The 16,059-nt window shown below is 35.8% G+C and overlaps 1 protein-coding gene across 1 annotated transcript; it reads left to right on the forward strand.

Moving 5' to 3' along the window:
• The first annotated feature begins 2,440 nt into the window (after positions 1-2,440).
• Positions 2,441-14,773, forward strand: LOC110788907 (pre-mRNA-processing factor 19). Its single transcript, XM_021993537.2, has 18 exons — positions 2,441-2,641; positions 2,728-2,813; positions 3,092-3,163; positions 3,255-3,317; positions 5,245-5,331; positions 7,928-8,078; positions 8,144-8,265; positions 8,468-8,584; positions 8,793-8,888; positions 8,983-9,045; positions 11,416-11,490; positions 12,503-12,607; positions 12,815-12,931; positions 13,023-13,100; positions 13,181-13,277; positions 13,509-13,560; positions 14,158-14,228; positions 14,335-14,773. The coding sequence occupies exons 1-18, from the start codon at positions 2,629-2,631 to the stop codon at positions 14,448-14,450; spliced, it is 1,581 nt and encodes a 526-aa protein (XP_021849229.1). The 5' UTR covers positions 2,441-2,628; the 3' UTR covers positions 14,451-14,773.
• The last annotated feature ends 1,286 nt before the right edge of the window (positions 14,774-16,059 follow it).

Consider the following 16,059-nt stretch of genomic DNA (forward strand, 5'->3'; position numbering starts at 1 on the left):
AAATAATTTTTCAATTTTTTTTTGTTTGTTTACAAAAAATTAAATTATAAAAATAAGGAAATGAAGGTGGGAATTAGAGAATGGTGGGAGTACACCTGGTTATTGAGTGGGGCGGATCGGGTCAGGGTTGGTACGGGTCAAAAGCAGGTCGGGTAATGAAGGTTCATTTTGGGGGGTCAATAATGGGCGGGTCAAAAGGGGGTCGCGGGTCAATAGCGGGTAGTTAGTGGGCGTGTCAATAAACAAGCAATGAAAAATGGAAAAAAAGAAGTCGTGTGCAAGTACAAGTGAATACGAAGCTATACACATAATTTTTTGTATCATTACTATTTTAGTTTTAAAAATTACTGCGGTATAAGTTTGACCCTATAATGACCTTGTCCAATAAAGGCCTTGTCCAATGAGAATCATGCCCAATAAAATCCCTATTAACTTGACTCTAACCCTATATCCACTGGACTACCCTGTCGAATAACCAGGTTTAGATGGGAGGAGAGAAAATTGTGGCATTCGTTATTTCCTACCACCTTGGGAAAAAAGCTTTTGTGGAAATTTGTTCTTTCACCCCTTTAACAAAACAAGCTAAATAAATTGTAGAAATTTCAAGGAAAATTATCAAAGCAAACAAAGTCCTTTTTTGTGAAACAAATTAACATAACCTTTTTGTTTTAATTAGGAAAGAAAACTAGGTGAGCGGCCTGATACATCGTTTCGTTAAAACACAACAGCTCTAAGATAAAGAACAAGTAATCAGAGACTACAATTAATTACACACTAGCATCGAACTACCCATCCTGAATTCCGAATATCCTTGGTGAATAAACTGCAAGGGAGAACGATTAACCGAGTGGTATATGAATATATGATAGACACTCTAAGTTCTCCATGAGAACAAACTCGAAATCATGGCCAACGCAACCTTTTAAAGGGAACATATGAATGAAAAAATTATATAATAAAAAATCAGAATAAACCTTTTATACTTTGATATACGTAGTCTAAATAACAAAAGCAACTCAAAAGTCTTCGGCATTGTTGGACACTTGAGAACCTCGAACTGCGAAGAAGACGTGACGTAGATAAACTAACAATAGAGTTTATGGTTTGGGGATTATTCTTATGATCTCCAATCCACGAGGAGTTTTTTTAAAAAATAAATAAATTTATCCATGAAGGTGATGGAGGTAACTCCAAAAGATAAAGAAAAGTACAAAAACGAAAAACATACCCCACAAAAAATTACTAATACGACGGGACTAGGCGTGGTAAGGCCACACCTCTAGAATCCTCCTCTATAATTCGACTAAGATCTACTGAAATACTATCTAAAATAACAAGACGTTTAACTTGAGTCATGCCACAATTAGTTAGCTAATCTGCCACCCCATTACCTTCTCGATAAACATGGACCATTCTAATTGTCCACCGGCTTCACTAAGCATTTCTCTGCAATATTTGATGTCATGAGTCTATTCACCTCTTGCATCCTCCTTGTTGTAGAGTAATTGAACACACGCATGACTATTCATTTGTAATTCATGGTAGACCTTATCAACTATATCCCGATCCCTTAGCCTACCTAGCTCGAAAAAAGAGTGGGTTCGGACAGCCCCAAAACACATTTTTAGACCAATCCCGAGGGCTACCCGAAAAGTTTAGAAAAAAAAACCATTTCAGCTAGAAAGCTCACGCCAAATTTATGGTTGTGGGCATAATTTTGTGTGTTAAAGTGCGGTTTGGCCTGCATTTTGATCACCCTTACTCCTAGGGTGTATTTATGCAATCCATGAAAGTATGGGTGTAAATGGCGTTGTGTATTTGTGAAAGTTTTGATTTGTAATAAGGAACTTTGAGAAACCGATGTTATGTAGAATTTCCACGAGAGACATTCAACATAAATACAAACGATTTGGCTAAAAACCGACTTACAAAAAGTAATTCTTCATACGGATGAAATATTTTGACGAAAATGACTGAAATCTAGAATAATTTGGCTAGGAGCCTAGGAATAGGGGTGGCGATTGGCCATTAGGGCTTTTTTTGGGTCTTTCGTAAAGCGAGAAACAAAATCATCTTTAGACAAAACGTATAAACTCAACTTTCTCCTTCAAACAATTTATTACCCTCAAATTGGAGAGCGGGGGAGAATTAGAGAAGCATAGACAACTAAAATATGAGCTGAAAAATGTGTCGTGTGGTGTCGTGTCATGTTCGTGTTTAGCTCCGCTCCGATTTTGTGTTGTTCACAAAATTTATCAACTGTGTAAAAAGTAAGATAATGGCTTAATGTGAAAAATCAAGTTAAACAATATTTGGGTTGATTTCGTGTTGTATCGTATCAACTTCGTATCGTATCAGTTTCGATCGTGTTGTCGTGTCAGATAACTAAAATGATGTTGGGTCTATTGAGCATTTGAGAGCCCAATGCCCAAAATAAGACTTTGAACAAGTGAATCAACCATCAAAACGTCTTCTTCATAACCCCCCATTCCCCCTTCACTCCCTCTCTTTTTCTCTCTCCTCATTTCTCTACTGCCGCTCACTCTCTGCTGCGATTTCTCGAATTCGTCCTGCTTCCATTATCGAAGCTTCAGAGAGCTAACAATCTACCACTGCTTCTCAGTTACTATGAATTGCTCAAGTAATTCTCTCTGTCTCTTTGAATTATTTTGTTAGGGTTTTTGTCGAACTTTAGGGTTTAACTTTGTTCGCTTTGATTTCTTGCAGTTTCCGGTGAAGTACCGGAAGAGCCGGTTGTTTCCAAGCAATCTGGACTTCTCTTCGAGAAGCGTCTCATTGAGCGTCACATTTCGGTACTCTTTTTGTGTTTTCTTGTTTGCATTCAGTTGAATTTAGCAAATAGTTTAGATTAAACGAAAGCTCGAGGTGTTAACTTAATTTGAACCTTTTGTATTCTTGAATTTCAATACGAAGTATGTTATTTGGAATCTGTTCTTGTCTTTTAATTCAGTGGACTATTCCGAAATTGGATTTCGTTTCTTTTTACCAGCTCACTAGGGTTTAGATTTAAGTGTTGTGGGAAAAAGATAATTAAGTATATTGATGATCCCTTTGGGTGGCATTTGTGAAGGATTATGCAAAGTGTCCGGTTACAGGAGAGCCTTTGACCATGGATGACATTGTTCCAATTAAAGCTGGGAAGGTATCATCTTTCCTCTTTATTTCTGTACTCTCTTTGTTGTGTAATGTTGTTATATTTAGTCGGATACTAATGTGTAATATTTGTCTTGCAGATAGTGAAGCCTAGACCTGTCCAGGCTGCTAGTATTCCTGGAATGATTGGCATGTTCCAAAATGTATGTACCTATGCTATCTTTACCTCATTATTGTTTCATCATCACCTGGCACTGTCTTTATGAATTGTGGTGTTAGCATTTTTCCTGCTTCGTTGTAACTTTGCTACTGGGTAATTTTATGAGTAAATGTGTACATTTTTCATATGGTACTTCGCCAAGGGAGTCTTTCCCTTGTTGTCTTGTTGATGCACTTAGTTCTAACTGGTTAACTATTTGACGAAGCTATCATTTAAGCGCTATGCAATTCAGGAAATACGTCAAATAGCCTCAGGCTGAGGCTTCTCAAGTCTCAACTCTTTCATTTGTGTTTGACTAGTTATTGGACTTTGCTAATAATGTATAATAGCATTGGAAAAGTTATTTCTTGTTTTGTTTTTGGTACAGGGAACTCAAAAGGGTATTTCTGTGCACTCAATCGTCAACCCCAAAGATATTTGTATTATTCTATTAATCATTGTGTTGAAGTTCTTTTATGATTATAATGTCTAAACAAGTTTACACATTGATGTCCTTCCCGCTCACTTATTGCTCCTTCCAAATGATATTTCCCCATACACAAAGTTACTTGATGAAAATCTTTAAAAGACAAGGTGCATAGATGGAGTGCCTTGTTGATAAGTCATATTCGATCTTGAAAGGGAAGAATTAGCACATTCAAGGCAAACTGCTCCTTCAAATCCAAGTAGATCCCCCAACAAAATTACCATATTGCCCTTGTTTCCTATATTTGGGTTTAACTCATGTGGAAAGATCTGACAGGAATAGGATCATAGGAAGCTACACACTGTAAAAGGAGCCCTAATGTGTGAGGGTTTAGTAGCACTTTATGAATGGAATAGTAACATTGCTCGGGGAAATTAGTTTCCAAAATCTTGCTAGATCATAAATGTTGAAGGAGTTTCGGCAAGTGCACTACTCGCACTTCATCACTTCAAGTGCTTTTCTTGTGAACTAGAATTATGGCCATCTTGTCAATAGTTTTCCTCTCCCATCACAAGAGGGCAGCATCTTGAATAAAAAATGTTTCTGACTGAATGTTAGGTTAACTAATCAAGTAATCATCTTAGAATGGATTGATTCCCCTGTCCTATCCAACAGAAAAACTCATTGTCGGTCTACTAGTTGGTCCTCTGGTATATAAAATAGTTTACCCTTATACTCGGCAACTAAATTGTTTAAGAGGTTTGTTTCTGAAAGCCGTAGGGAAACATGGTTTTTATAAAGAAAAATGACGAAAAAGTAGTATTAAGTAACCAAATGTATATTTCCCGACACATTTCCTAACAATTTGGCTAAGTTGTTGACAATCTTTTAAAATGTCTTTCACTCTGGTTGTTCCCTAGGTGTCAATTTCTCTATATATTGGTATGGTATATATATCTGTGATGTGAATATATAAGCCAAATCTTATGGAAGATACCATATCAAGATTCTGGGAGTGTTCCTGTAGTAAAGTTCTATCTTGAGCTATGGCGTGTTAGACACCTGGATATATGCAAGTATGGCATTCGTGTCTGGTTGACGTAGTGTAGATGGAGTGTGAAACTAATTGCATCTTGTCCAATATCAGTTTGATTTTGGACTTTGGGTTTATTCCTTTGCTTTGTTTTGCACAATTTTCATATTTTCAAATTTCCTTGTAACCGTTGTAAGTGTTGGTAAGCACAATAAACAGCATTACCAAATGACAACTAAAATAAAGTTCGAAAGATCAACTGTAGAATTGCAGTATGCAGATTTTCTGATGGACATTATTTTTCACTTGCCATTGTAAATATCTAAGCAAGGTTTAAATGATGGTATTTTGTTCTGCTTATTGATTCACCGAGTTAAACAGTTTATTTTGGGTCGCTAAAAATAGATAAAGTTGTATGCTTTCTAGCTATTCTGATGTGCTAGCTTCTAAAGATTTTTCTGTTGTATTCAGGAATGGGATAGTTTGATGCTTTCCAACTTTTCTCTGGAGCAACAATTACATAATGCCAGGCAAGAGCTTAGCCATGCTCTTTACCAGGTACTAGACTTTGCCTTTCTGTGTTTGATGGGTTTTTGAAGTTATGTATCTCAGACTTTCCAGTTGAATTCTAGTGTGTCGAATACTTGATACTCCAGCAGGAGTTTGGGCACTTCGGTACTTATGTTGGAACAGAAACATTGCTTTTAGTTGATAAAACAGTTGAGTCTGAAACTTGGTCATGTATCCGCGTCCGTGTCTGATATGAGTTCCCGAGACCGAGAGAATTAGTCTAAGAGGGTGTTTAGCCAAATTTCCAGAGCAGTTTCTCGAAGTACGAAACATAAACAATTGCGAAACAAGGTAAAAGTAGAAGTGGAAGCCCCAAACTTCTTTTACAAGCTGAAAAAACTTTGAGCTTCTAAAAAAACCGTGAAGCTGTGGAATCATTTAATTAAATTTTTACCTGGACTATAATGCCCCTAAATAAACAAATGACCACAAAATAATAGACTAATGATAATTTCCTACCTCCCCCCCCCACCCTCTCTTTCTCCCTATCTCTCAACTCTTCGATTCTTCAGCCATGATTCAGCAAGTTTCCCAAGATTTGAATATCTTTCTCTCATCTCCCCCGCGACAGAATTTCCAACCTCATTCACAATGGAGAACAACATTGTTTGAGTAATACAATGCATATTCTTTGTTTATGTGCAGAACCATAATTTCTTTAAAATTCAATGAAAAGGGGATCCTTCTCCTATTGCTAAATTATGCAAAAAATCAGGAGGCTTTATATTGAACTTTGTTTGATTTAGTATCTGCGTCATCATTTAGTTATCAACATTTTGGTGTAAACTGGGATGCAACTTAAGTTTTCTTTTCGATTTATTGCTTTAGCATTAAATCCTTATAGTTGGTGGTATGTGCAGAGACAAAACAGACTTTTTGTTTGATTTACTATTTGCACCATTACTTCCTGTATGGATTTTTGTTAAATTTGTGGCTTTATTAGTTAATAGGCCAAGGCAACTGATGCATTTTCTCTTGTATTATTGTGTACCGGTTGTACTGTCTTGATGATATTCTGTTTTGTGGGGGTTTAATTAGCTTTGATACTGTATAGAAGAACGGGAAAGGGAAAACAGAGATATCTGATAATATTTTGCAGCAGTCTGTTCTTTGCACTTAGGAAGAATGACAAAGCTAATTTTTGAGAGTACTGGTCGTCAAGTTTTGATGGAATAAATGTCAATGAGCTCTTGAAGTCTATATTATTTTACAACTGTCTTCTCTTTATTTACTAGTATCTACTTTTAATAAGTGACAATTTTACTTACTAGTTATGATTATAAACATTTAGGTGCACAAAACAATTTTACTTACTAGCTATGATTATAAACTTTTTTCTTGTTTGGAAAGGATAGAAATAATTTTTACCATGTGTATAGCTATTTAAGTAAAAAATTTGTAGCGTTTTTATCTCTAGTAAGTTAACGATAGGCTGAAGCCGCTGAACAGAGAAACCGTCTTGTTTGTAAAAAGTACTTGTGAAATTTTATGTCCACATATTTCTTTTTTCTCATACCTGTTTCTTTTGAAATAGTTTTTAACTTCTTCCAACTTCTAATAAACAAAAGTTATTTTTCCAGAAGTTTCTCGTTGTAGGCCCTAGTAGGTTGGATTACAATTTTCTGATTCTGGCTCAAATTACAGTCATTTGTGGCAGAATAAGCTTGTTATTGACTGTAGATGGTGGCAAGCTTTTAATTAACGGTTAATTTGTGAAATAATTACCCAGAAGTAGCTTGATGAATTTTGCCTAGCATATTCGTCTTTTAAGGTTTAAAGTCATAACTTGGAATTTTATTCTTGAGTGCATATGGAATAATTTTAATGTAAGGGGAGACACCATACATCTTTATCTGAAAAGATTCTCCTCTCTCTTTCTATCTCGTTTGAAATTTATTGGGGGGTTTTAGTGGGTCACTGATATATGTCTTTGCCTCATAGGCCTGTTAATGAGTTGTGAATCACGTACTGTAGATGTTGTTAGGATCACTGATTCATTGACAACTTTTTTGGGTTTTGTCAGGTTTGATTGGTTTGTCATCAGTTAATTATGGGTATAATGCACTACTGAAAGTTCAAGCCCAATTCATTAAAGACTTGTTTTCTAGTATATAGGACAAGAAGATGAGAAATCTAGCTACCTGCTACTGGATTGAATCTTCCGATGTTTTTTTAATACTTTTTCCGTTCTTTTTTAGTTGACGGGGTTGACACATAGTTTTATCACGTTTACCAACACATAACTTCAACCATTAATAACTTTTTTCAATAAGCAAAAATGGTAAAAGTTGATTTTTTTGAAAATATACAATGAGGCAAATCTAACGAAATCCCTCACGATTTTTTTTCCCCAAGTATAAATCACAAAAGATTGTAAAACTAGAGTATGTGAATAGTGTCAAAAGTCAAAGCGTGTCAACTGAAAGAACGGACGAAGTATTTATATATATGCTGTTCGAATGTCTTCAGCTGCACAGTATGTGTTGTGCATTGACTAGTTGTTCTTTCTCTGTCATCAGTCAATCTCATTAACTGGACCTATGGAAGTAATGATTGACAATAAATTTGCGTTTTCTATCTGCAGCATGATGCTGCTTGCCGGGTTATTGCAAGGCTAAAGAAGGAAAGAGATGAGGCTAGATATCTGCTGGCTGAAGCAGACGAGAGACAGAGATCTATATCAGGAGCAACAGGCAATGCAGTACATGCTCCTGCTTTGAGCAATGGGAGAAGAGGTGATTCATTACATTGTGTTTAATCTTATACTTGGACTTTTGAACTGAAAATGTGTGACTTGCAGCTGCTGAGGAAGAGGATCTGGGCCCTGATGCAAAGAGAGCCCGGCCCGGAATTTCAACCGATACTATTGCTGAGCTGACAGATTGCAACCTGGAACTTTCACAGCAGCGTAAAAAGCGGACGGTATGGTTTGTAGGAAAGTATAGTTGCTATAATAAGATCTTTATTTTTTTTAAGGGGCTATATGTTTTTCTTCATCAGAGTGCACTTTTTGCTTTCTTGCCTCTTCCACTCGTGGCGATCAACTATTTAGAAGCAGAAGCTGAATAGTCTTCAGCACTTTTCTGATAAATATATTACTTATATCTGTGGGTTTGAGTTTCAGATACCCTCAACCTTGGCTTCTATTGAAGATCTGGAGCGCTACACCCAGATCTCTAGCTATCCTCTTCACAAGACCAACAAACCTGGCATTCTATCTTTTGATATCCATTATTCTAAGGTACATTTATATATATTTCACTCATAGTAAGATGTTTGACGCTACTAGGCTAAATTCATTTTGATTGCAAATATCAGCAATATTTTTGGGGGATCTATCTTTGTTGTTTTGGTGCTTTTATCTAACTGGAGACTTGATAAAATGTGTGGGACTGCTGTTTTGTTTTCTAATTTACCTTTATCTGATGAAAATAAGCGTGCTTTTCTAGGATATAATTGCGACTGGAGGAATTGATACAAATGCTGTTGTGTTCGATCGGTCTTCAGGACAGATTGTATCAACACTCAGTGGTCACTCAAAGAAGGTAATTTTTTTTCCTTTCGCCTGGTTCTTCTTTCTTAAAATCATTTGGGATTGCTAGTTGTTTAAACTTTTATTTCTCATGGCCCTTTATGCAGGTTACCAGCATCAAAATTGTTCCACAGGACGATAGTTTAGTTATAACGACATCAGCAGATAAGGTAATGTCTGTTATCAAAGACACTCTTTGTATTGCATGTAAATTTAGTTGCGCAGAATCCCAGAGAGTGATACTATCATTTTGACATATTTTTCCTTCAATTTCTGTGAATATTTGTTTGATGTAAAATTTTCAGCGAGAGTAGGAACTTCGTTTTTGTTGTACTTTAATCTTCCTAGTGCTGCTATTATTATGGTAATGGTAGCTGTCAATTTCCGACTTTTGTGTCATTTTGTCGGGAAAACTCTGCTGTGTGACTTGTGTCAGCTGCCAATTAGAGTTGAGTCACACTTGGTGAGTTAATTTATAGTACCAAAGAGGCAAGGTCTCGGTTTAGTATCTTGGTGCGTAGAATGTTTACATTATTGTGCGGGCTGTTTGGATTTTGATTGATTGTCTTGGTTTAAAACTTTAAATGGGTAGACTTAACTTCAGAATATTGGGAGTTTGTAGGTTGGATATATATTATATATATATTTCACAATAGGCACTTTTTACTTATGTTGTACTTTATTTCACAAGACCTTCCTCTTTGCTTGGGCTTTGTTCTGTTACCATATTTTAAAGATGTATTACTAATTGTGTTTTCAGAATCTATAGATCGTGTTGTAAAAAAGATAGAAAAAAGATCAAATTTCTTTTTACTTATTAATTATTATCATATTTTTAATTATTATTAAAATTTATTAATATTCTAAACAGAAATTTAACAAGACCCTGCTGGTTACTGTTCTTTTATATTAGTGTAAAAGTATGGTCAATTAGATCAGACCAGATCAGAAAGAGTAGACTAGTAAGACCAACTAATTTTAGGTGAAGAGAGCACTGCCCAGTTTGATTCATAAATATTTTTCTTTGTTGAAATGAAAGCTTTCCTTATGTCATGCTTTTTACTGATGTTACTTTAGAAGATGCATCAGTTATAATTACGATACATTATTTCGGAAGAATGCTTCTGGTATGGTTTCGATTAGGTTTATGAATTGGTGCCAAGCTGTTATGATTTGTAGTCCTCTTGTTTTTTGAATGGCTAGAATTGGAGATAATGTCTAGTTAGGGGTTTCCCATGTCGGATTATGTTTTGACCAAAATATTTCCCCCTTTTTTTCCTAGAATTGTACTCCCTGCGTTTTTATTTAAGTGCATCACTTGCCTAATATGGCCGTTTCTATTCAAGTGCATCATTCTTATTTTTCGCAAATACTGTAATATTTTAATCTACTCTCTCCTTTAAATTACCCACTGGTCTACTTGCCAATTTTTATTTATTTTGCCACTCCTTTCATAGCTTTAAGTTAGAATATAAACAAACACACTCACCTTTGTTTATTATACAAAGTACCCGCTTGCTTATTAAAATAAGGACAACAAATATATTGCCTTTATACTCTTTGCAAATATATTTGATGCACTTAAATAGCACAAAGGGAGTATTACTTAAAACCACTTATTTCTATGTTGTTAATCTAGAAGCAAGTCAAGCAACCTCATGTGCATGTTATGTGCACAAAAGATGAGACCCTTTGTGAAAGATTTCAACATTTTCCCAAATTTTATATATCCTTAATTTGAAATTCCAACCCCTAAAATTATATACCTAAAAATCCGATTACAAATGTTTGAGGATATTTACTCGTCGTTGACTCAATTAAGTGCATATCGAACCCCTTTGCGACCCAATAAAAGCAAAAGGAAGATGTGTGTCTCACAAACAGAATGTTTTGACGTCATCCGTCATTTGGTAGTGTCTAACTCAAAACCCGAATTAGTTAGTCGTTCACCAAAATAAAACTCTGAAAGGTAGTTTGTTCACAAAAGTCGACAAGTAAACGGTAGCAACCACAAAAATTTCCTTCGTTACAACCACAAAAGCCTCTTCAAGTCAGTGTTTTATTGCTTGTTCATGTTTGGCAAATGACCATGTTTAACTGTAGTCTTACTTGTACGAACACTTTTCTGCTACCCGTGATTTTATATTTATGTAGGCCAATTTTTGGAATTTTCTTGGTGATTAATTTGATAGGAACCTCTCATACCTGAATTGAGGATATACATTATACAATGACAAATTAGCAATACTTGGGAATGACCTTCCTTTACATTACCCGTTGACTTTTGGGCCCCTTGTTGACTTATGAAAATATGAAGGTTTCAGTTCTTATTTAACAGATATCTGCAAGTACAAACTACAAACACATTTTTTAAATTTGAACGTATAGATTTTCTCTTTCTTACTCTCTCTTGTTCTTTTCCTCTTTTTAGTTTTTACAGTATAAAGAGTTGAGATCTTGATAATACTCCGCCGAACCTTTTTTTCCTGTCTTCTTGATTTTGATCTGTTTTTTCTTGCAATGCTGGTGTTTTCCAACAGACTGTAAGATTATGGCAAGGATCAGAGGACGGGAATTATGATTGCAAGCAAGTTCTACGAGAGCACACAGCTGAGGTAAATAATCCCTTAGATGGTTGTTGCTGCATCTCTGAAATTGGACTCCTTTGTGCATGCTTTTGTTTGGTGCAATCATGTGTTGTAAACAGAAAAGGATTATCTTGTTTTTTTTATTATTCAGCAAGGTTCAGCAGTCTGATTCTTAAACAATTGTTTTCTGTTGCTCTGTAAATCAGAGATGTAAGAAATTATTTGTTGAATTTAGGAAGAGGTTTTATAGTTTTATGTGTGCTTAAATGGTGGTTGTTATTTAATGATTAACCATCAGCGCATAAGTTCCTACCGTACAACTATTAGAATAAACCTGTGCTTTTTATTTTGAAAGTAAAAATTAGTTCATTGATAAAATAGTCATACGACATCTACAATAGAAATCAAAACTAACAAATACAAAATTATTTGGATCAAACAAAATTCTAATCCGGCAAAACCACGATCGTTGTAGATGAGATCTGACAATGATGAATACCCTCTTTCACATCGCTGTTTGATACAACCTTCAACGAGGGGGTCTTTCGATTTGTTGTATCTTTGGTATTGAATTAAATTCGATTCAATTGATTGTAGACGTAAGAATGACATCTGTTGTAACCCCGCACAAATCTTCATGAATAAATCAACTTTTCTTGCGAAATTATAAACATGATCCCAAACTCTCACAAGGAGAGAGATAAAACCCAATAAATGGGTACAGATAACCCAATAAATGGGTAAAAAAACTCTCCAATAGGGAGACAATGGAGTTTTTATTCCGAACATGAAATCAAAAGCTAGAAAAACAAGAAAAAAGGGGCTTACCATCAACCTAATGGTTGGTGGTAGCCCCTAGAAAATTAGGGTTTTGAAAGAGGAAGAGAGGAAAGGGAGAGAAAAAGAAGAGGAGCGGCGGACGAGGAGCGAATAAACCTGTACTTTATTAGTAGGTCTAATGGTCGGAGTTGCTTATCTACTTAGAGTTTGTGCTGTTTGAACTACAAACTGTAATTGTGTCGCCTATTATTTGTGACAGGTGCAAGCCGTTACAGTTCATGCAACAAACAAATACTTTGTAACTGCTTCCCTTGATGATTCATGGTGCTTCTACGATCTTTCAAGCGGACGTTGTCTCACACAGGTTTCTGTCTACCAACTCCAGAGAGAACACCTCTTTTTTTGTTCAGTTTCTCAATGTTTGAATGATTTACAACAAGAGATCAAACTTAACTTAAGGGATATATTGCATCTCACTGAATAGCCGTGTTTAATATTGATCAGGTTACAGACTCTTCAGGGTCTGAGGGGTATACAATCTCACTGATTAGCCGTGTTTAATATTGATCAGGTTACAGACTCTTCAGGGTCTGAGGGGTATACATCTGCGGCTTTTCATCCCGATGGTCTCATCCTTGGAACAGGAACAACAGATGCTGTTGTTAAAATTTGGGATGTTAAAACTCAGGTAGCACCCAATAATGTCTTGCTGAGTTCTAAACCCATGTGGTTCCCCAAAATCTCCCAGTTTATGTATGTTATTGTATGTTTTTTTACAGGTTAACGTTGCCAAATTTGACGGGCACACAGGTCCCGTTACAGCCATGTCTTTCTCGGAAAATGGGTACTTCCTAGCGGTAAGAAATTTATCCTTTTGGAATTTGCTTGATGTGTTAACATGATTTTTCTGCTCTGATTTGTCTATGAAATTGCTCAGACTGCAGCTCATGATGGTGTTAAGCTCTGGGATCTGCGTAAATTGAAGAATTTCCGGTCCTTCCCTTCTCCTGATCCAGACACACCAACCAACTATGGTATTGAAACAAGTCTGATTGGATCCCCTCTCCCCGGTTCCTCTAGAAACGATAATTTGTTTGGAATACTTGATATTTCTTTCTCTGTGGTGATTTGGTGCATATTCCTGCTCACCTTGGTGAAAATGTGACTTCTGTGAGCAAATACACTACCATCTTAAAGGAGCTTTTACTTTAAATAAGGTTTTACCATTCTAGCCATGTTTATTTATTGATTCGATTGTTTAACAGTTGATTTCGACCATAGCGGGAGTTATCTTGCAGTTGCCAGTTCAGATATAAGGTCAGTAATAATTGTAATATTAAGAATATTTTTTCTTCAGTTCTGCTTAAAAGGCTTGTTTGGTGAGTTGGAAGTAGTTGAATGGAGTGGTAAAGATCCTGCACAAACCAATGTTTGATGCAAGGGACCAAGAATAGCCAGGGGGTTGGAAATCAACTCCCACGTTATGCAACTTTTGGAACCTGGGTTTCATTGAATCTCGATGGAAATTTGGGGGTAAAAGAAAATCATTCAAAGACTGAATTGTTCTTGCACATCAAAAGCTCAGTTGCTGTTATGTCAACTGTCAGTCAGTTCACCCCATTTCCATTTCCGAAACCTGCATGTGGACTGGGGATGACCAGTACCATCTTCATTCTCACATGGGGCAAAGATCACAGATTCACAGGTGTTAATTGACATTGCTCATATCTATTGGCATATATAGTGCCAGATTATCCCCCGCTGCGCCTTGGTTGTGGGAGGGTGGGGGTATACAGTCTTGGTGCGATTGTATAAACTTCATTTTGGGATGGGTGTGACTTTTTTTTTATATATATATATATAACTGTAGCTGTCGGTTTTATAGTACTGCAAGCTAAACTTTTGTAAATGCAGAGTGTACCAAGTTGCAAGTGTCAAGTCAGAATGGAATTGTATCAAGACCCTACCTGATTTGTCTGGAACAGGTTTCCTATTTTAATTCTGTGCTATATTCTAGTCATATGATGGTTTAATGCTGCACTTGTGTTTATGTTCAAGTTTACCAATTTCTGGGACGGCCTTTGATTGCAGGAAAAGCTACTTGTGCCAAATTTGGTCCAGATGCAAAATACATAGCAGTGGGATCGTCTGATAGAAACCTTCGGATATTTGGATTGCCAGGGGATGATGTTGCCCCCGAATCTTAAGTGTGATGGGTAGCAGTTGTGGTTACATGCAGTTTCGTGGGGGCTTGAGTGACCCCAGTCTGTTAGATCCTGAGAGCCATATATACGATTCTTTCCTTCTGGTGCTCAAAAGTTCTAAGTGAAGTTCGTTCATTCAACAGATGGTTGTTTCGCGATAACATATCAAATCCCTGTAAAAGCAGTAGAGTTCATTTTTTGTATTGTCGTGTACTCTATCTAATACATTAGTATAGGTTACTTATGACCTGAAATATCAAAATCTGTTTTGCATATCACGATGATTTTTGAGCTGAATTTTCGCTAATGTGATACTGTTTGTCTCATTTTGACCTCTGCTTCGGAAAGAAGTTCGGTGAGAGTAGTTCCAAGAAATTCAAATTTCAATGAGAAATACAGGGCAGTGTGTTTCCTTGTTGGTTTTATGAGCATGGGATTATTTCCCTGTTGATGCCAACAAAATTATACTCAACTGAATATGGATAAAATTAACTTATTTGAAGTTGTTTGAACATTTAAAAATAATAATTTATTGTGGGTTAATTGTCCAAAAAATTGTTGAACGTATATGAATTCAACTTACCTGAATTTATTATTAGACCTTTACAGTTGCATGTGGGATTTACACATAATGCGGTGTACTTTGTAGGATCATGTTTATTCCTATCACTTGCAAAACAAAGGTACTTCGTAAGTAGCATTGGTGAGTTTGCGTTTATTCACAACACTCTCCTCTTTACGAGTGAGTTCATTATTGTATATAGTGACTCTTAGCTTGCTCGTGAGATGGGAATGTAGTGAATGTCGGGTCAATAATATTCTCGGTCCACGAGCCATGTTCCAATAGGAAGTAAGCAGAAAGTGATACTTGTCATCTACTTTTGAGCTTTTCTTCCACTTGCTCACACAATATTATTATTGTAACCGTACAACACTAATAGAGAGTGTGATGGGCAACCTCACCATTATAGAAAAATAAAGAAAGAGAGGGACTCCGTAACTCATACTAGTTGTTCGAGTAAGTGGAAGATGATGTGGAAGAGAGATAACTTTATGCATGGTTGTGGATAACCTTACCACTGCCCATGCTCTCATAATACTCCATTCCCTCTATTTTAGTTGATACTATTTATAATCGACATTCATATCAATTGCGATTAATACTCTGGGTGATTATTGTTATAATAGTCTCATTATATAGATTTATAATAATTCTTCCGTTCCGAAAATATCGCACCATGGTTGACTTTTACTCCTCTAGCCATTACTTGCTTTTAATATCTCAAATCATATGTAAGTAAAAATTATAAAAATTTAATATTTAGAAAATATATATATCGATACGAATCTAACATGACCCTACATGACTAAAATTTCCTTTCGTACGAATCAAAAAAAATAGCCAAAGTCATAGTGTGAATAGTGTAAAAAACAAATGGTGCGATATTTTCGTAACGAAAAAAGTATCAATTTTTTATAATTTTTACCCATTGTTAATTAAAAATATTAATAATCAAATTTTGCATTAGCAAAATAAAAAAAATGTGTTAACTAAGAAAGAACGGAGGAGAAAGTATAATTATTGAAATTTATCTATCAACTAGATTATATC

This window comes from Spinacia oleracea, chromosome 3 (genome assembly GCF_020520425.1).
Source record: "Spinacia oleracea cultivar Varoflay chromosome 3, BTI_SOV_V1, whole genome shotgun sequence".
In the NCBI taxonomy this organism is placed as follows: Eukaryota; Viridiplantae; Streptophyta; class Magnoliopsida; order Caryophyllales; family Amaranthaceae; genus Spinacia; species Spinacia oleracea.

Excerpts from the sequence above, each read along its gene's own strand:
- LOC110788907 (XM_021993537.2), top strand. Across the intron at positions 8,889-8,982 it reads TCAGTGGTCACTCAAAGAAG|GTTACCAGCATCAAAATTGT; the intron begins GTAATTTTTTTT and ends CCCTTTATGCAG. Across the intron at positions 14,229-14,334 it reads ACCTGATTTGTCTGGAACAG|GAAAAGCTACTTGTGCCAAA; the intron begins GTTTCCTATTTT and ends CTTTGATTGCAG.